At 56.8% G+C, this 19,348-nt stretch overlaps 1 protein-coding gene across 5 annotated transcripts in view; it reads right to left on the reverse strand.

Moving 5' to 3' along the window:
• Positions 1–6,154, reverse strand: part of SLC6A9 (solute carrier family 6 member 9) — a 32,233-nt gene extending 26,079 nt beyond the window's left edge. For 3 of the 5 annotated variants that reach the window (XM_062191136.1, XM_062191133.1, XM_062191132.1), the window contains exons 1-2: positions 5,944–6,154; positions 499–613 (exon numbers count right to left, since the gene is read on the reverse strand). Coding sequence is in view for 1 of the 5 variants with exons in the window: in XM_062191132.1 (XP_062047116.1) it covers positions 499–528 (30 nt within the window). In the remaining 4 variants the exon portion in view is untranslated. Of the gene's footprint in view, positions 1–498; positions 614–5,943 lie in introns of those variants that run through there. The other 2 variants (XM_062191138.1, XM_062191137.1) reach the window with 1 other exon arrangement.
• Positions 6,155–19,348: the final 13,194 nt, after the last annotated feature.

A 19,348-nucleotide genomic window follows, 5' to 3' on the forward strand; every position in this document is an offset into this window, starting at 1 on the left:
TCTTTGTTGTTTTCCGAGTGAAAAGGAACCGGAGAAGCAGAGAAAACCCAGCAGGGTCTGAGGATCCCCTCTGCCGGCACGAACAACATCCCCGTGGCAGGGCCTGGGTGGGCTTGGGGTACTAGGAGCAGCCAGAGCACAGCCCTGGGTGTCCTCTTGTCTCCAAGTGGGACCAGCAACACCTTGTGGGGCCAGGATGGAGAATGTACCTCCCACCTCCTGGCAGGTCTTTGGAAGACTATGGTAGAATTTCTCCCACTGTGGGCTTGGAGCGGGGGCGCTGTCTAGCCTCTTGGGGGAGGGGCTCCCTGCCTGGGCCTGGGGCACCCCGGCACTCAGGAGCTCGGGCAGTGCTGGTCCCCGGCCCCCAGGAGCTTCCAAGGCCCTGGTGTCACAGCAGGTGGTTGGCTGGAAGAGGGGTGGGGGGAACGGTAAGGGGCGAACAAGGCTCATGAGCACCCCCCACCCAATCCCCACAAGCGCAGCAGCTGTACTCACCAGCATCCCTTTGGCACCTTTTCCGACCATGGTGGCAGTGGCTGGGGGCTCTGGGGGCCCAGGCTACACTCACAGGTTCTGCTTCTAGCACCTTTCAGACCACAGACCTCAAGAGCTGTGGAGAGAGCAGAGCGGGAGGTGAGGAGCCGGTTGTGCGTGGCCCTGTGGCTCATCAGCCCCGTCCCGCCCGCTCTGCCAGGCCATTGTCCTGTGGGCCCTCAGACCCGGCCCCTCCGAGCTCTCCTCCCCACCCTTCCCCTGGATCTCTCGGTCTCCACGCTTCATGTCCCACTGGGCAAAGGTCTATTTTTGACTCTCCAGATGCCCAATCCTAGAAAAGATAAAAAACGAACACAGAACTGGGAAGAGGTCCAATTCCTTCAAGGTCTGTGTGAATGGCTCCACCCTTTCCCCCAGGAGGCAGGGGCTCCCAACCCCGCCCCAGCTCATGGGACCCTTCCCCACCCTGGTACCACTGGGCTTGGGCTGCAGGGCGGCTGGCCCGACAATGAGCTCCGGGCCCGCCTCCTTGCCTTCACACTACCTTCCCTCCTGTCCACCGCGTGAGACTCTAAGCCCTTGAGGACAGGCCTGAAGTGTCGCCTCTCATCTGCAGCCCTCCCAGACGCCCTCCCCCACCAGGATGGACAAACTGCTTCCTCCTCTCCGATTTGTAGATTTCTATGACCGCCCTTATCATTCCACATTACACTGATTTGCTTAAAGGTCAGTCAACCGCAAGCCAGTGAGTGAGTTCATGAAGGCTTGGGACTGGGTTCCATGTCTTCCTCCATGCCCAGCCAACTGGCCCGGAAGTGGACGGGAATGAATGAGGCTGGGGCACTAGGCTGGGGGGGGGGGGTCAAGGTCAGCCTGGGATCTTGTAGGCAGCCCTCAGAGGCGGTGTAGGGTCGCTTGGCTGCAAGGCAGCAGGCACAGGGAAGCAGCAAGGCACCCGAGATGCTGCAGGTTCAGTGTCAGAGGCGATGGAAGCGCAAGCCGTTTGGACAGGCCTCAGGGAGGACCTAACCTGCGAAAGCCTGAAGGAATTCTCTCAGGCAAGAAGAACTCTGGGTCAGATGGACAAAGAGGTTAAACCTCCACGGGGCCTGGTCCCAGGAAAGATTTGTTTCTGCTTTGGGACCTTCCTGTCTTCCTAGGGAGCAACCCGTTTCAAAGGCTATTCCGGGACACTGCCCCACCCACAGTCACCTGCCCCCCACCTATCGCCCACAGGCCCAGGAAGTCACTGGGAGGCTGGAGATGAGGAAGCTCTTTGCTTATGCAAATGAGCGCCTGGCTTCCCCGGGCCCTTTGCCCCCTGGCTGGCAGCTCTGTCTCCCACAGAGCCTTCTCCTCCGGCAGGGCAGGGCAGGGCTGGTGACCGTTTCTCTTTTCTGTGTTTTAAAGATTCATTTGTTTATTTTTTTAAAAATGAGAGAGGAGAGAGAAAGAGAGAGAGAGATATCTTCCACCCACTGGTTCACTCCCCAGATGCCCACATCAGCTGAGGCTGGACCAGGCCAGAGCCAGGAGCCAGGAACTCCATCCAGGTCTCCCACTTGGGTGGCAGGGATCCAAGCACTTGAGCCCTCCTCTGATGCTTACTGGGTGCATTAGCAGGGAGCTGGATCAGAAGTGGAGCAGCCGGGACTTGAACCAGCGCTCTGATACAGGATGTGGGTGTCCTAGACGGCGACAGTCCACTGTGTCACAACGTCTGCCCCCCACTTCCTTTTTGTCAGTGGTCTCTGCCTCTCAACGCATCCTCCTAAACGGGTTCCTCTGGCGGCTGTGGTGTCCTGGAGCAGCGAGGAGCAGCCAGCGCCCTTGTCATCCCCACCCACAGCACCTCTTCCCCCACGGCGCCAACCCTAGATTTGAGCCCCCCAAAGCAGTCTGCCCTCTGCCAGGGAGCGCTGGTGACAGTGACGACAGTGATGTGACAACGCAGGCGGCGTTGTGGGGAGCCACCTTGGGGGCTGCTCGTCATGTTCTGTGGCTGTGTGAGTAGACTGAGAGCCTCCTGTCCCACACTGGCTACAGAGGCACTCAGGCAGGTCACCCCCGAGGTCCCCACACTGCTCACGGCCCAGAGATTCCTCCGTGGGGCCCAAGGCCTCACCCGTAAGCGCCTGAGCCAGGGCTTGCACTTGGTGCTTTGGGCCTGATGTTGCTGACTCCGAGGGGACCCCTCCACTCCCGGGCAGTCATGACAGCCAGCTCCTGCCAGGGCCTGAGCACTGGCTGCCATCTGGTAGCTTTGGCATTGCTGGGGGAAAGATGGCTTAGTGGCTGCTTCCAGAGAGCGAACTGGGTGTAGCTTTGCTGGTTCTCCTGCTTCTGCTGTCTCTTTTACGTGGCTCCCGCTTCCACTCAGAAAGTGCCAGGTGAGTGCCCACGATACGCCGGGCCTTCCTCCAGGTGTCGGAGACCCACGGACTCAGGTCACCCTGACAAGCAGTGGGTCACAAGGCCAGTTCAGCAGGTGACAAGCTTGCGTTCTGGAATCTGGCAGGCCTGGGCTGCATGTCTGGCTTTGCCATTCCTTAGGTATGGGATTCTGAGTAACTTACTTAACCTCTTGGAGCCTCAGTTTTGCCAGTCTGGAAGATGGAACTAAACACCATTCCCTCCCAAGTTCGAGTTTCTGCCGAATTTTTGTCTCTATCACGAGCCCTTCACATTCCCTGTCCCTCCAACCCCGTAATCCTTCCAAAGCCCTAAAGCCCTGGGGCCCTCCACTACTCCTCCACAGCCCACAGGACAGGGCCCAAACTGCTCAGCGGGCGCTTAAGGCTGGCCACGGCTAGACTCACGTATTCCATGAATATTTATTGCAGGTGTGCTCTGGGCCAGACCTGTACTAGACACCAGGAACCCAAAGAAGTCTGCTCTTCTGCAGGTCATAGGTTAGGGGAAATGAATGACGTTGGTGACTCATGCTGAATAATTCCAGACTGAGATAAAGGGTGCGTAGGACTAAGACCCATTTCCGAGACTCCACAGCAGGGCCCAGAGTCCAGGAGGGCTGCTCCAAGGAAGCAGCATCTCAAGTGCCCAAAGGGGAAACTAGGCAAAGTGGCAATGATGAGGAGGGGAAGAGGAGGAGATTCACACTTTGGGGAAAGACTGAGCCTGGGGATCTCACAGCAGCCGGGAGAGAGTGGCCAGAGATGGTGCCAGATAAGTAGGGCCAGGGCTTCTGTGTCTGGGCTTTGGCCCCCTGAAGGCTTCGAAGCAGGGATCCCCTTGGAGAAGCACCTGCTGGAATGTGCATCACCCAAGACGCAGCATGGGGAAGGGACTGGAGGGAGGCCAGTGCAAGGGCAGAATTCAGTTAGGACCTGGCCAGGCCAGGAAGGTGGACCTGGGCTGAGGAGGGGCACACCGACTTGAGAGATGGTATCGTGGGGGCCCTTGGGGGCCCTGCAGGATGAGGAGGGGTCTCCGGTTTCCAGTGGTCCCAGTTAGTGCCAGCAAGCTGGTGTCAATCCCAGGTTTCTGTTGGTGCCAGCAAGCTGGTGCCAGTCCCAGGGACAAGCATGGTGGTGACATGGCAGGTGTGGAGACAGCAGAGGATGTACTGGGTTGGCGCCTCTTGTGAGCCACCCGAGGGCAGTGGTTGAAAGGGGCCGCGGTTCTGCCTCGCTGTCTGGTGCCTTTCCCTCGGCCCCAAACAGGACTGTCGGGTGCCAAGCCCTGGATGCTCCTGCCTCCAGGCCCGGCTCAGGCAGTAGAGGGCTCCCGCCCCAGCTCCACCTGTATCTGTCCCAAGGACATCATCTTCAGGAAGCCTTCCTCGGGCCTCCAAGAGCCTCTCAGCCTTCCTGCCGTGCCCCCACCCAGTCCCGCAGGTTGCCAGGCTCGCTGTGTCCACGTCTGGCTCCCCCACTAGCTGGAGGATCTCCTAGGGCAGAGGTGTGAGTCCTCTGTGACCCCCCAGGCCAGCCGCAGTCTCCTTCCTCTGCAGTCCTTGGAAACCTTCTGGCGAGCTCACTATCGCCCCTCACCCACTATTCTCCAACCTGCGGATGCCATTCACTTTGGGGCTCTCTAACCTCTCCTTTCTCACTCCTTGTCCCCCAGCCCCACCCCTAGCCTTTATCTCTGAGCGGCCGCAGCCTCGGGCTTATTTTAACTGAAAAATAGACCAGGCTTTGTGAGGGGAGCTGTCAGAGAGCCCGGGGACGCGGCTCCTTTAAGAGCGATCCGCGAGGGGGCGTGGCCTGCGGGATGCAGGCCCGAAAGGGGGTGCGGCTCCTTTAAGTAGCGGCCGGCCGCGCGCGAAGAGGCCCCGGGCGGACGGGCAGGGGCGCGGTCGCTCTCGGGGCTGCGGCACCGCCCCGAGCACTTCAGTTCCTTGAAGCGGGGCGCGTCCGCCTTAATCGAGGTGCAGGCCGCGGGGGGCGGGCGTTACATCAGCCACCACGTGGGGACCTCTCAGCTGGCGTGCAAGCGGTGGCCCCGCCCCGGCCCCTGCCGTGGAAAAGTACCGGGGCGCCGGGTCCCCGCCCCCGGGCCGGCGCCCGCCCCTCCCGGCCCCCCGGGCAAGCCCCCTCCCGCCCGGCCCCGGCTCAGCCCCTCCGCCCTCCGCGCCCGGCAGTGGGTGCGGGGTGCGGGGAGCCGGCCGAGGGTGGGCGCCCTGCCGGCGTCCTGGGGCTGCCAGGCCCCTGCCCTCACCTGTGGCCTCCCGGGCTAGCCCCCGGCGCGCGCGGAGCGAGGGTTGCGATGCGGAGGGAGCGGATCCTCCCTAAGGGAGCAGCCCCCAAGGAACTCCCAGCCCGCAGTCCCTTCCCAAAGCTGCGGCCACGAGCGCCGCGGACAAAGAGGGCCCAAGGGTGCGGGACCCTCCCGCACGGCTTCCTGGGGCCCGCGGGCCCCGGCCCTGGACTCGGACCCGGACCCGGACCCGGCACCAGACGAGCGGGGAGGATAGTGGCCAAGAGGGGCCGAAGCAGCCAGGCCGGCCAGCCGTGTGGGGCGATGGAGCGAGTGCTAGTGCGCTGGGCGCAAAGCGCACCCTCGGTGCCCGGCCCCGCAGGCCCCCGCGCGCGGACCCCTGGCGCTCCGGACGGACCGTGGCAGGCTCAGGCTCCGGTGCTGCCCACACACCCACGCCCCCGCTGCCGACCGAGCCGGCGTCGGCACGCAGCGCCCCAAATCCGGGAGTGCCTCCCCAACCCCCATTCCCGCCCGGCTTCAGTCCCTTGGTGACAGCGGTGACACCCAGACGCGCGCACCTACCCCGACCTTTGCGGCGAGACAGGCATCGCGGTGCGTGCGCCCACGCGGCTCCCGCAGATGCCCGCATGCATGCGCGATCGCTCACACGCGCGCGCGCGCTTCCCCGGGGCTCAGCCCTGCCGAGGCGGCCGCAGGCTCACCCCGACGGCTGGACCCTTGGAGGTGCGGACCGCAGCTCCCCGGCCCCCGGCCCCTTACCATGCTGCAGCCCCCGGCCCAGGCGTGCCGGTCCGCGCCGCGGTGCGCCCAGGTGGCTTTCTTAAAGGGAAAGTTGCATCAGCCTCCCGAGGCCCGGTGCCACCGCGGGTCCGCCCGCCCCGCCGCGCTGCTCGCCGCTCCTCCGGAGCTTGTTGTGTTTTGGTTTCGAGGAGGCGGGGGCCAGGAGTTTGGTGAAAGTTTGGAGTGTGGAGAAGGCTTGGGAGACCTAGCCAAGTCCCTCCCCCTCCCTGAACGGCTCCCCCGGCCTCCCGCCCCGCGCCCCCCCGCCCCCGCCCCCGCCACCCAGGCTCCTCCTCCCAGGGAATAAAATTACAAGTCGCTCCAGCTTTCAGATGATTGATCCAGCGAACCCTCGGGAGCGAGGCTCCGTGAAGGACCCCCCTTCTCCGCCCCTGCCTCGCTGCCCTCCAGCTGGGGCCCTTGGAGGAAGCAGATGTCCCATTCGGGCTAGGCTGGAATGGAGCCAGAGGCCTGGGGCACTTCGGGGGGCTGGGGCTGGGGCTGCAGTTAGCTCGCCAGGCCCCTGGCCTTCTGCGCCTGCGTTCCCCCTAGAGAGAAGTCAAAGCAAATTCCATTCCCTTTGGAGCAGCGCCGCTAGAGACTGGGCACAGCTGGGTAAGGCCTGGGTCCTACCCCTGAAACTGGAGAGCTGGCCAGAGGGCTCTCTCCTGGAACCCTCCTTGGACCACTGCCTTGGTCAGCCCTGCTGTGGTGGTGGTGTTGGGGAGGGAGGAGCCTCCAAATGCGTCCAGGCTCCTTCTTCCTTGCGTGGTTGGCACACAGACCTGGGTTCTTGCAGTAAAATACTGGTTAACTGAAGAAGCTTTGCTGTGCCTTGGTTTCCTCCCCTGCCAAACCGAGAGGATGCACTAAGAAAACGCCTGCCTGTGTCTATGATGCACACTGCTGCTCCCTGCGGTGCTGGGCATTTGGATGGGGCTCCCATCTCTGCTTAGCTGTGAGGGCCACCAGCCTCCAGGGGATGGGGCCAGTTGGTACTGGCTGTCAGCAGGGCACCGTTCGGACAGACCATCTTCATTCTGCACCCTGAGTCCTCCCCAGTGTCTGGCCGGGCAACTGCTCTTACCTCTTCTCTGGGGACGGAGAAGCTGGTGACTACGTGCCAAGCTCGCACGAGACCAGTTGACAAGTGAGATTCCACTTTATTAATTTACAATCAGAGGTGCTGGGTGAGATAACAGGCATCAAGCCCAGACGCCTCCTGCCATGTGAGTTCCCTCGGGCCCCACACGGTTCTGCCCCAGACAATCCCAAGGTCAGGTACATGCCAAGATTGCTCCCAGAACTGACAGCCTGGTCACACTTGAGACACCCTCAGTTCTGGGAAATCACTTGTTTTCATTTTCACTTTTCTCCCAGAGATAGTGTGTTTGGGATTTAAAGTCTCCTGTGAACCTGCTGCAGGTGCACACCCATGCCTCGGTGTGGCGGTCTGCTGTGCCTGTGTCCCTGGCTCTGGGTAGGCACACCTGGAAGAGAGGTGCGTGCCTCGCTGTGGCCTGTGTAGTTGTATGTGTCCAGCTCCCGGGACTGGGTAGATGGGATCCAAGCCCCCCTTGTCTCTCCTGCCAGGACCTAACTTCCTCCAAAAACTGTTTCTGGTTTGTCCTCCCCCATCTCCTATGTAGCTCGTCACAGAGGGCTGCCACCCTAGAGGGAGGACATGGAAGAGTGGGACTGGGAGGGAAAATCCTCTTCCTCCCCTCCGCCTCAAAGCAGTGGCCTAGGGGTGAGGTGGCCCTGGGAGTGTTCTGAAGATGCTCGGTGTTCAGGGCAAGGTGGGGCTTCCCACCTGCCCATGGAAACTTTATGAAAGGAGGCAGGTGCAGGATGCTGACAGCGTGGCTCAGCTCACTAAGGCTCTGCCAGGAAGAGAGAGGAGTTTGGGATTTCCCTGGGGTGGGGAGGCAGCCTGGCACTTTAGCCTGTGGGGTGGGGGGAAGAGAAAATGGTCCTTGGGGGTGTTTGGGGAAGTTGCAGACATGGACTCTGCGGGTTTTGCTAGACTAACAATGACATAGCAGAAAGCATATTTGCGGACATGGTGACAGGTTTATGGATGTGTGTACTTTACCCACCTTGATCCAGACAGAGCTCCCAGCAGCCACTTGAGTGGAGTCCCGAGGAGACCCTTGTGAGAAAGGTTCTGTTTGAAAGCTGTCTCCACGCCGAGAAGGAACCAGAGCGGCTGGTTTTTTCCAATCTGAATGAGGTCCCAAGAGAGACAGGTTTGGGCCTAGCCCAGGTCAGAGCAGGGATGGCCTTGTCCCTGGCTGTGAGCTCTTGGCCCTGGGCAACTGGCCCACGCCAGCCCAGGCCACTACTGGGGAACAGGGGCTTAAGCACAGAGGACTGGGCTAGGAGGGTTGATGGGATCAGCCATCCCTGCCTGCTTGCTTCCCTGGGGCAGGGCAACAAGGCAGGCGGCCAGTGGGGCCAGCTGGGCCCCACCCACCATGGGCTAAGGCGTGTCTCAGGAGCCTCCAGTTACAGTTTCCTGGGAGGGCTGCGCCCAGCGTCAGATCCCCCATCCTGGCTGGGTTCCTCATTTGTCGTCATCAGCCACCAGGATCAAGGCTTCTGTGCTGGGGGCCAGGGTGAGCTTAGGTGTGTGTCTGGTGGAAACAGACGCAGTGCCACACCTGGACTCCTTCTGGAGGGCACTGTGGGAGCTGGCAGCATGGGCCACCTGGACGGAGGGCTGCCAGGGAGTTGGGGGAGGGTGCACTTGGCTTGGAGTTTGGAGTCTGCCTGACTTGCGGTCACCACCTCCCCTGGAGTCCCCGCCTCTGTAGCCTGGAGCATTGTTGGGAGTGGCCGCCTGTGCCCTGCTCTGTGTTTATCTCGGGAACTTGAGGCCCAGTGGTCAGTGCCTGGCACCTTCCCTTCCCTGTCCCAGTGCAGTGGAATGGGTTAGACAGGTTCCAGACCCAAGAGCTGTGTCGGGGGCTCCAGGTGTCTCCCAGGCACCCTGCTGGGCTTTCTCTGTCTCCTAACTGCTCTCCAGGCAGCAAGAGCCACCCCCTGAGGCTCAGAGCAGGGGTAATCAGGCCGCACGTTGGCCGCTCAGGTAAAACCAGGCATACGGAGAAGAAGCACTGACTTGGGCTCTGTCCAGGGGAGCATCCCAAACTCCAGAGCCTTGCATGCCTTGACTCCAAAATACTTTAGGACTCCCCAAATCCAGCATTCTCAATGTCCAAGGTGCCACAGTTCCCAGCCCTGGAGAGGGTCCTGAACCCGGAGTTCTCAGTACCCAGAGCCCACACTCAACACCCAGAGGGCCTTCTGCTCAGGTTACCCAGCATCTACACCTTGTGGTGCTCATAATATCCAACTTTCAGAGCACCAGTGTCCCAATCCGCTGGGAGACAGTGTGGTGGCCTCCCAGGACCAAGGTCCCTTTGGGGATGGGCGCCACCTGGAGAAGCACCCTGGCCGAAGCTGGGCGGGAGTGGTGCCAACAGGGACAGTGGGGCTTCCCTGATGCACCCGTCCTGGGTCTGGAGCCCCCCCCCCCCCCCCCCCCCCCGCCATCACTGAGCCGGTGTAATTGAATGTCCAGGTATTCACTCACCAAATATTTGCAGGCATCTGCTCTGTGCTGGGAGTTGTGCCACTCTCTAGGAATAGAGCCAGGGGAACGAAGAGTTCCCGCTCTCACTGTGGTATGGTGTGGCGATGAGCCTGTGTTGGTGTGTCTGTGTGGCTCCGTGTGGGGCTGCCTGTGGCCCGCGTGTGGCCCTGGGCGTGGCTGGGAGAGAGACTAGCTCTCGTCAGCAAGCAGATGCGTGTGGCCGACGGAGCAGGTTTGGTCATGTCCACCTGTCTGGCCATGCTCTCCCTCTCTGCTCCTCTTCCCCTCTGACCCCCAGAGGATGAGGCTCAAGCCCACTGCGGGGAGGCTGATCCCGGAGCTGCCGCAACTGCCCTGGAGAATTCTTCCCCTGCCCCTGCCGGGCCCAGAGCCTCCATGGAATGGGAAGACAGGAAGAGGGGTGGCTGGAAGCAGGCAGCCAACACCAGAAATAACTGCCTACCCTGGGGAGGATCCTGTGACCTCCCTCCAGCCCTTCCACCCGGTCCTCCCAGCCTGGTGACCTGAAGCCTGGAATGCATTCCTCTCTGACTCCACTTCCCCAGCGCCTGTCTGAGCAAGACTACAAATGATGACATCATAGAGCTATGACATCAGGAGGAGTGACACAGGCCCTGGGCCGGGGTTTAGGGTGTTGTTGCCTGAGTGGGTGGGGCTCCATCTGCTGGCAGTTTCCCCACCCCCATCCTACCCCCCAGCTCCCAGCAGCTGGGGATGGCAGAGCTGGATAAGCCCTGCTGGGGCCCCGCCTTATCTGTCCCCCCCACATGTCTGATAAGCCTCTTACCAGGGGCTGGCCTAGGGAGCAGGTGGGGAGCAGGGTGGAAACTGGGAAAGGGCCAGCTGGGGTTGGCAGAGCTCCAGGGGAGACAGCTGGGGTCAGGGAGTCCTGGCAGGACCCCCGGAAGGGGAGGTGGAGTCACTGTGAGAGCAGTGTGGGCCAGTGGTTAGGGTAGGATTCTGAGGCCAGCTGCCCTGCCTCTGCCATGTACCCCAGATCCTCTAAGACACGTGTGAGCTTGGACCTGAGTTTCCTCAGGGTTGTTCCCCAGAAATACCATTAGGGTTGCCTGTCAGCCGCAGTAGTGGTAGGAACTGGAGCAGTTAATAGCATGTGAGACACGCACAGAAGAGAGCCTGGCTAGTAGAATACGTGCTCAGTTTCCTTCCCAGAGCAAAATCTTCCCCCGGAGACGCCCACCATACCCAGCAGCAAACCAGGGTGGCCCGGGGCCTCGCCGGGGTTCCCCCAGGTTGTCCAGTCCATTCCGATCTCCACACCTACCAGCCCACGCTCACCCCCAAGCTCCCCAGGAATCCTGGACTTCTGGCATCTTTTCTTCCCGCAGCCCCCACAGACGCCTTGGAGCCCTGGTGCCCTCTGGTGACAAAAGCCATACATGGCAGTTACAGCTGGGTCGCCCAGGGCACAGGGGCCAGACGAGGTGCAGTCACTGTCTGGTTATTTTATATCATCCTCACATCAAATTCAGAAGGTGCAGATGATCTCCATCTCCTGGAGCTCAGGCTCAGGCAGGTTAAATAATTTGCTGAAGGTTACAGAACTAACGAAGGGTAGAACTTGAACCTGAACCCAGGTAGGCCTGTTTTGAAAAGCTATGCCCTGCTTACGGATGTGTGGTGTGTGTGTGCAGGGCCACTGGCCCCAGCAAGTGTTTTAAATGGGAACCTCACTGAGACTTTGAGTGTCACCATGGTTGGGTGTATGGCCATTGAGTTTCCGGGCTGTGAATATGGTTTAGGGCACAACAAGGTTGGCTGTTGGGACTTGGTGTGGCTGTGTGATTGTACTGTGTGTGTGTTTGGGTTTGTTACTTATGTTGTGTGAGCTTAGCCATGGCTCTGTGTGTGTGTGTGTGTATGACTGTGTTGTGGAAGGGTGTGTAGCTAGTGGGACTGTGGGGGAAGGTAATGGAGGGCCCTGAGTTCCCAGCGCCTCTTGCCTTTTTGGTCCCAGGACCGTCTGCTCACCATGACACACGCGTGATGGATGACTTCACATGCCTGATTCGCTCCCATGGGTTCTCACTCCCCCGCCCCTCTTTTATTTTTTGAGGAAGTAAAGCAAATAGTAGCACAGATGGAGCTGGTCTTCGTTTTTTTCCATGGGATCTTTGTGAAAGCATTTTACATGCCTTTGAGTGATATCTAAAAATGTCATTTAAAAAGTAAAAGTAAATATGACCATTCTCATTCTTTCATTGGAACATCCGTATTCAAGATATCATTCACGGATCCCTGGGAACCTCTCAGACTCTTACAGAGGATCCACAGTTATTATTTGCTGATTTCACTTGATTGATATTTGCAAGAGCAACAGTGGGTAAAACTGCTGTGTCCCTGTAGGAATCAAAGCCCAGCACCTCGATACCTTTTTAATGCTTTGTGGGGCAAAATGGAAAATGAAAGCACTTTGATCACCGGGTCATGAACTGAATTCACTGAACAGCAGTTTTACTTAAAAGAACAAGTGAGGATTGGGTGTTGGACATAGGTTTTCTAAAGAGTGAATGAAGGGGCCGGCACTGTGTCATAGAGGGTAAAGCCGCCGCCTGCGGTGCCAGCATCCCATATGGGAGTCCTGGCTGCTCCACTTCCAATCCAGCTCTCTGCTATGGCCTGGGAAAGCAGTGGAAGATGGCCCAAGTCCTTGGGCCCCTGCACCCTCGTGGGAGACCCAGAAGAAGCTCCTGGCTCCTGGCTTCGGATCAGCGTAACTCTGGCCGTTGCAGCCAGTTGGGGGGTGAACCATCGGATGGAAGATTCTTTCTCTCTCTATCTCTCTCTCGCTAACTCTTCCTTTCAAATAAATCTTTTATAAAAAAGAGAGAATAAAATGGGGCCGGCGTTGTGGCATAGTGAGTAAAGCTACTGCCTGTGGAGCCAGCATCCCATATGGGTGCCGGTTTGGGTCCTGGCTAATCCTCCTCTGATCCAGCTCCCTGCTAATGGCCTGGGAGAGCAGCAAAGGGTGGCCTAGGTGCGTGGGCCCCTGCACCTATGTGGGAGACCCGGAAGAAGCTTCTGGCTTTGGACGGGCCCAGCTCCATGACTTGTAGCCATTTGGGGAGTGAACCAGCAGATGGAAGATTTCTGTATCTCCCTATCTCTCTGTAACTCAGCCTTTCAAATAAATAAATAAATCTTTTTTTTTTTTTTAAAAGAGTGATTGAAGTGAGCCCGTCAGTTCAAGGAAAGAACTTTTGTGTTCATTGACAATGTCCAAAGTGGGACTTCTAAGCGAAAATTTGAATTTGGAAAACTTTTATTTGCTCCTTGGAGTTGGAAAGCATCCCAGTTCTGATGAGATTGGTGATTGTTGGACCTCTCAGTTGTAGAGATGCCCACTTGCTCGAGAGGACGCCCAAAAATCCAGACTCCAGACCAGTTGATGCAAAAGCATGAGGTATTTATTGTACGTTTGCGCAAACGGGCCCCCACCTAAGGCGGTGAGGAGCCCTGAGCGGCAGTTTCACACAGGTTATATAGTCAACAAATTAGCATATGGGATTGGCCGGTTCGGAGGGATAATTAGCATACCGGAGAATGCTGAGGAGAGTGCTGAGGGAACCAGCTGAAGAGAATGCTGAGGAGAGTACTGAGGGAACCAGCTGAAGAGAATGCTGAGGAGAGTACTGAGACTCTTCGAAGGGGGAGTGGCAGCTCTGCTCTGGGCATGCCTAGAGGTTCTCTAAAGGGGATAGACTTTTCCTTCCCAGAGAACGTGCCCGCTGGACCCTGGGGAACATCTAACCTCTTAAGAAGCCCCCAATATCTGCCCAGGCCTAGTTTCTTGTCCCTCTCCCCCATAAGGGTCCTTCATTCCCTCCTTTTCTTTTTGTAAAGATTTTAATCATAAAATCTATTGGACCGGCCTGGGGAGAACCTGCCTCACTGGAGGGAGGAAACTCTGTTCTTACTGGACTGGGTTAGGTTCCACGTTAACAATTGCGGAGCATGGGGATTGGAAAAACAATGGGGAAAGGCCAGGAACATCATAAATATTAAACAGTTTTTGAAAGTCTTAGCTTGAGTGGGTTCTGAGTGCGCTGGAGCTTCCATTTGGCTGGTCTATCCGGATCCTCGGGGCCCTGGGGAGGTGGTGCTCGCTTCACGTGTGAGGCGTGGACCCAAGCAGCGATTCCGTCGACCTTGAGAGCGGTGGGAGTTGTCAACAACACAGTGAAGGGGCCTTTCCACCGGGGCTCTAGAGTCTTAGATTGGTGCCTTCGGCATACACAGCATCACCGATTCGGAAAGGACGTGGGATGGTTGTCGTCCTGGGTTGGCAGGCTGCTGCAAGAGGTTTCCAGACCTGGTTCTAAATGATCTGGAATGCTCTCAACCGGGCCTGTAACCCAGGGGCATCGGCAACGGAGTCACTGGCAAGGTCAAGCAAGCCTGCTACTGGTGGGGGCCCTCCATAAAGGATTTCGTATGGTGTCAGCCCGCAATGAGAGGGCGTGTTTCGGACCCGGAACAACACCATAGGGAGGAGTTGGACCCAGTCTTTAACACCAGTCTCCAACGCTAATTTAGTCAAGGTCTCTTTAATTATTCTGTTCATCCTTTCTACCTGTCCTGAACTTTGGGGTCTATAGGCACAGTGCAATTTCCAATTTATGCCTAATGCTTTGGCCACCAACTGACTTACCTGGGAGACAAACGCTGGGCCATTGTCGGACCCGATTACCTTAGGCAAGCCGAACCGGGGGAAGATCTCCTCTATGATCTTCTTGACGACCACCTGGGCGGTTTCCCGTTTTGTGGGGAATGCCTCAGTCCATCCGGAGAAGGTGTCTACAAAAACTAGAAGATACTTATTCCCATAACTGCCCGGCCTTATCTCAGTGAAATCGACCTCCCAGTTGATTCCTGGTCGGTCTCCTCTTACCCTAGCTCCCTCCGGGAGCTTGAGGTGTCTGGCATTTACCTTGGCACACGGAACACAGGATTCAGTCACCTGCTGGGCTAAAGAGTCAAGTCCGGGGATGTAGTAAGACTGCCTATCTTCCTGTAAGGCTGCTTTTAGCTTTTTGTGTCCCAAATGAGTCCATTGATGGAGGCTGGTAATTATTTCTTTAGCCAATTGGTATGGCAGGACTATTTTCTCTCCGAGCCTCCAAACCCTTATTTGTTCATCATACTCTGCACCGAGCCGCTGAATCGTATCTAAGTCTTGGTCCGAATAGAGGAAAGGTGGTTCCCTCGATACTTGGGTGGGCTCAATTGTCTTTAACGGGAGCACCTGTTGGCTCAGGGCTGCCGCCCTAGCGGCCTCGTCTGCCATCCTGTTTCCCCTTGCTACGGGGTCGTCTCCTCGTTGGTGCCCGGGGCAATGAATTGCTGAGGAGAATGCTGAGGAGAGTGGCAGCTCTGCTCAGTTTCAGCGGCAAGGAGGAGGTCGTCCACATATTGCAGGAGGACCAGGTCCGGATGGTTGACTCGGAAGTCGGCCAAATCTAGGTGCAGAGCTTCATCAAACAAGGTAGGCGAGTTTTTAAATCCTTGAGGCAACCTTGTCCAGGTGAGTTGTCCTGAAAACCCGGTCTCTGGGTCTTTCCACTCAAAAGCAAAGATGGATTGGCTCTGAGGGCTCAGTCTTAAACAAAAGAATGCACCTTTTAGATCCAACACAGTGCACCATACGTGGGTCGGAGGCAAGGTACTTAGCAGATTGTAGGGGTTGGGCACTGTGGGATGCATATCCTCCGCTCTCCCGTTAACCTCCCGCAAGTCCTGTACCGGGCGGCAGTCACCCGTACCAGGCCTCTCTACTGGTAGTAGGGGGGGCGCTCCAAGGTGAACGACAAGGTTTTAAAATGCCTAGGTGTAACAGTCTCTGGGTATGTGGCCGGATACCTTCCTTAGCTTCCTTGCCCATCGGATATTGACGAACTGACACGGGAATGGCCGTGGGCTTCAGATCAAGGGAGGCCGGTTGACGGCCAGCCCTATTCCCGCAGTCTCTGCCCAGGCCTGAGGAAAATCTTGGAGCTTAAAGGCCCTTTTTCTGAAGTCAGTACCGAGTGCTGGGCTCCCGTGTCAATCAGGAAGGTTACCGGTCTGCCCCCCACTTCAAGGGTTATCCTGGGCTCAGGGGGGGGGGGGGGCTCCTGGCCCTGACTCACCTAGTTGTCTTCTTCCAGGGACAGGATTGGAACTGATCTCCTCTTTGGTCCCTGTGTTTTCTTCGGGCAGTCTTTGACCCAGTGTCCTCTTTCTTTACAATAGGCACATTGATCTCTTTCCACCCGAGGCTTTCGTTTGTCTCCCAAGTCCCTATTCTGTCCTGGTCTACTCCTTTCTGTATCCTGCATTACGGTGGCCAAAATTCTACTAAGCTCTCGATTACGTTTTTTGTCTCTTTTGTCTTCCCTTTCCTCCTGCTCCTTGCGGATCCTTTCCTCCTTCTCCTCTCGGATCTCCCTTTTGTTGTAAATCTTTTCTGCCTCCTTTATTAAATCTTGTATAATACGGTAGGCTTCCATTAATCTTTCTAGGAAGCCTGCCGGCGTTTCCTCAGCCCCCTGCACTACTACACATACCTTGGCCAAATTGGTGGGGCGCTTTCCAGCCCCTCTGAGACCCGCGAGGAGAATCTGGTGGTAAAGACAAAGTCGCTCCCTACCAGCAACGGTGGTGTAGTCCCAATCAGGACGAGTTGAGGGAAACGCCTCCTCGATTTCATTTAGCAGTAGGGTCGGTCGGCCATCTGCTCCAGGGACGTTTTTCCGTGCCTCAAGGTAGACACGCTGCTTTTCCTCAGTAGTGAGGAGGGTCTGCAGGAGCTGCTGACAATCATCCCAGGTGGGCTGATGAGTCAATAAAATTGACTCAATCAGCCCAGTCAGAGCCTGGGGGTCCTGAGAGAAAGAGGGGTTATGGGTCTTCCAATTATAAAGATAGGAAGCAGAAAATGGCCAGTACTGCATCTGGCCAGCCACCGAGCGAAGAGGAAAAGCCTGCGAATTCCAGACGCTTCCTGAGCCCCCTGCCTGCCCCCGACGGAGGCGCAGGCGGCTGGAGGGCGGGGGAGGCGCTGAGACTTCTTCCCCTGCCCTCGTGGAATCAAGGGGTGGTGCAGAAGGTTGCACATCCCGCTCTGGTTGTTGTGGAAGTTCCTGCGGGGGAGCAGGCTGGCCGGGAAGATAGGGTGGGGGAGAGTCAAAGCGCAGAAAGTCCTGATCAGCCGGAAGAACCGGTGGCTTGTCAGGTTTTGGATCTCGAATCTCCTTCAGAGGGTATAGGGAGGAGGTTGGCACAACCGGGATAGGAGGAGGGGGTAACGGGGTCCATATGGGCTCCGTCGGGAAGGAGAAGGGTTCTATCCAGGGAGGGGGATTACGTGAAAGATCCTCCCACGTAGTAATGTAGGGCACCTGATCAGGGTGTCCATTTGATCCTGGCTGAAAGACCCGTGCCTTAATCTGTAAAATAATATCGAGGTTAAAAGTGCCATTCCTTGGCCAGCCGACCTCGAAGGCCGGCCACTCTGAGGAACAGAATTTTGCCCATTGTTTCCTTTTAACCTCCAATGAGAGGTGGCGCGCGCGTTCTCGAACGTCCTTCCAGTGATCTAGAGTGAGACTTAAAGGGGTGGTTATTTGTTGACCCATGTGTGCAAGGATTTCAACCCAAACAAAAAGAACAGCCAATGCACAAACATATACAATAAGCAAGACAAACCCCATGGCTTGCGCTAATTTTGGGAGCGGCTACCTGACCAGCCCTCCCCGGGAAGGAGGGAGACTTGGTCTCCGACCCACCTCCAGACCACCCCGGGTGCGTCTTCCGGGGGAACAGACCGAGGGTTTCCCCTCTCATCCCGGAGCGTCCTCCGGGGCACGGACCAGGGGTTGCTGGGCACGCCTGCCTCCCCCACTGGTCCGGAACGGACCAGGGGTTGCAGGGCACGCCTGCCTCCCCCACTGGTCCCACAGAGTCAGGTCAGATACTGGCCAGTCAGAATACTTCAGTCAGAATCCAGTCAGAATACTCAAGACAAAGAACAACAGACAGAAAACACTTAATTATACCTCCAACTGGTCCTGCAGAGAATGGGTCTGAGGGCGACCTCGAGCCCCACGTTGGGCGCCAAAATGTTGGACCTCTCAGTTGTAGAGATGCCCACTTGCTCGAGAGGACGCCCAAAAATCCAGACTCCAGACCAGTTGATGCAAAAGCATGAGGTATTTATTGTACGTTTGCGCAAACGGGCCCCCACCTAAGGCGGTGAGGAGCCCTGAGCGGCAGTTTCACACAGGTTATATAGTCAACAAATTAGCATATGGGATTGGCCGGTTCGGAGGGATAATTAGCATACCGGAGAATGCTGAGGAGAGTGCTGAGGGAACCAGCTGAAGAGAATGCTGAGGAGAGTACTGAGGGAACCAGCTGAAGAGAATGCTGAGGAGAGTACTGAGACTCTTCGAAGGGGGAGTGGCAGCTCTGCTCTGGGCATGCCTAGAGGTTCTCTAAAGGGGATAGACTTTTCCTTCCCAGAGAACGTGCCCGCTGGACCCTGGGGAACATCTAACCTCTTAAGAAGCCCCCAATATCTGCCCAGGCCTAGTTTCTTGTCCCTCTCCCCCATAAGGGTCCTTCAGTGATGACATGAATGAAAGTCCCTGTTTGGTGTTTTTTGATGTTGTGTAATGAAAAGTCTTAATATTTGGAAGATCTGCAAAACTCGGTGAACCAATGTTTTCCAAATGACCAATACACGATGTTACAAAATCATGAGTAGGTAAAATATCAATCAAAAGTACAGGCCAAACCAATGGATTTTTTAAAAAAGATTTTGTTTATTTATTTGAGAGGTAGAGTTACAGACAGTGAGAAGAAGAGATAGAGAGGTCCTCCATCTGCTGGTTCTTCCATCCGCTCCCCAAATGGCTGCAACGGCCGGAGCTGGGCCGATCCAAAGCCAGGATCCTGGAACTTCTTCTGGGTCTCCCATGTGGGTGCAGGAGCCCAAGCGCTTGGGCCATCTTCTACTGCGTTCCCAGGCCTTAGCAGAGAGCTGGATCAGAAGAGGACCAGCTGGGACTAGAACCAGCGCCCGTATGGGATGCCAGCACTGCAGGTGGAGGACTAACCTGCAGACAGTGCTGGCCCCCCAATGGGTTTTAAGGTAACAGAGTGGGGAAGGCTCACACCACAACCAACCTGGAAGAAACAATCCCTCGACTTTTGGTGTAGTATAGAAGAACAGCCACGGTCAACTGGAAAGGCAATTAAAACGCTTTCCCTTTCCAACCACATGCACTTTGAGGTTAGTTGCCTTCAGATATTTCAAGCAAAATATTTTCTGATTGAGTGCAGAGGCAGAGGTGAGAATCCAGCTGTCTGCTATTGAGCAAGACATCAATGAGATTTGCAAAAGTGTAAAACAATGCCATTGTTCTACCAAAATTTTTGTCTTGCAAAATATGTTGCTGTTTTTTATAGACATTTGTCTTTTCAGTTAATATATAATGAATTTATTATTATTTTGAATTAATATTTTTAACTTTGTTGAATATCAACAGATAAAACCTATTTACACAGAATTCTGGGTCCTTAGCCACTTCTTCTTCTTTTTTGTAAAGATTTATTTATTTATTTGAAAGTCAGAGTTACACACAGAGAGAAGGAGAGGCAGAGAGAGAGAGAGAGAGAGAGAGAGAGATATCTTCCATTCGCTGGTTCATTCTCCAATTGGCTGCAATGGCCAGAACTGCGCCGATCTGAAGCCAGGGG

This window comes from Lepus europaeus, chromosome 5, assembly GCF_033115175.1.
Source record: "Lepus europaeus isolate LE1 chromosome 5, mLepTim1.pri, whole genome shotgun sequence".
NCBI classification, from domain to species: domain Eukaryota; kingdom Metazoa; phylum Chordata; class Mammalia; order Lagomorpha; family Leporidae; genus Lepus; species Lepus europaeus.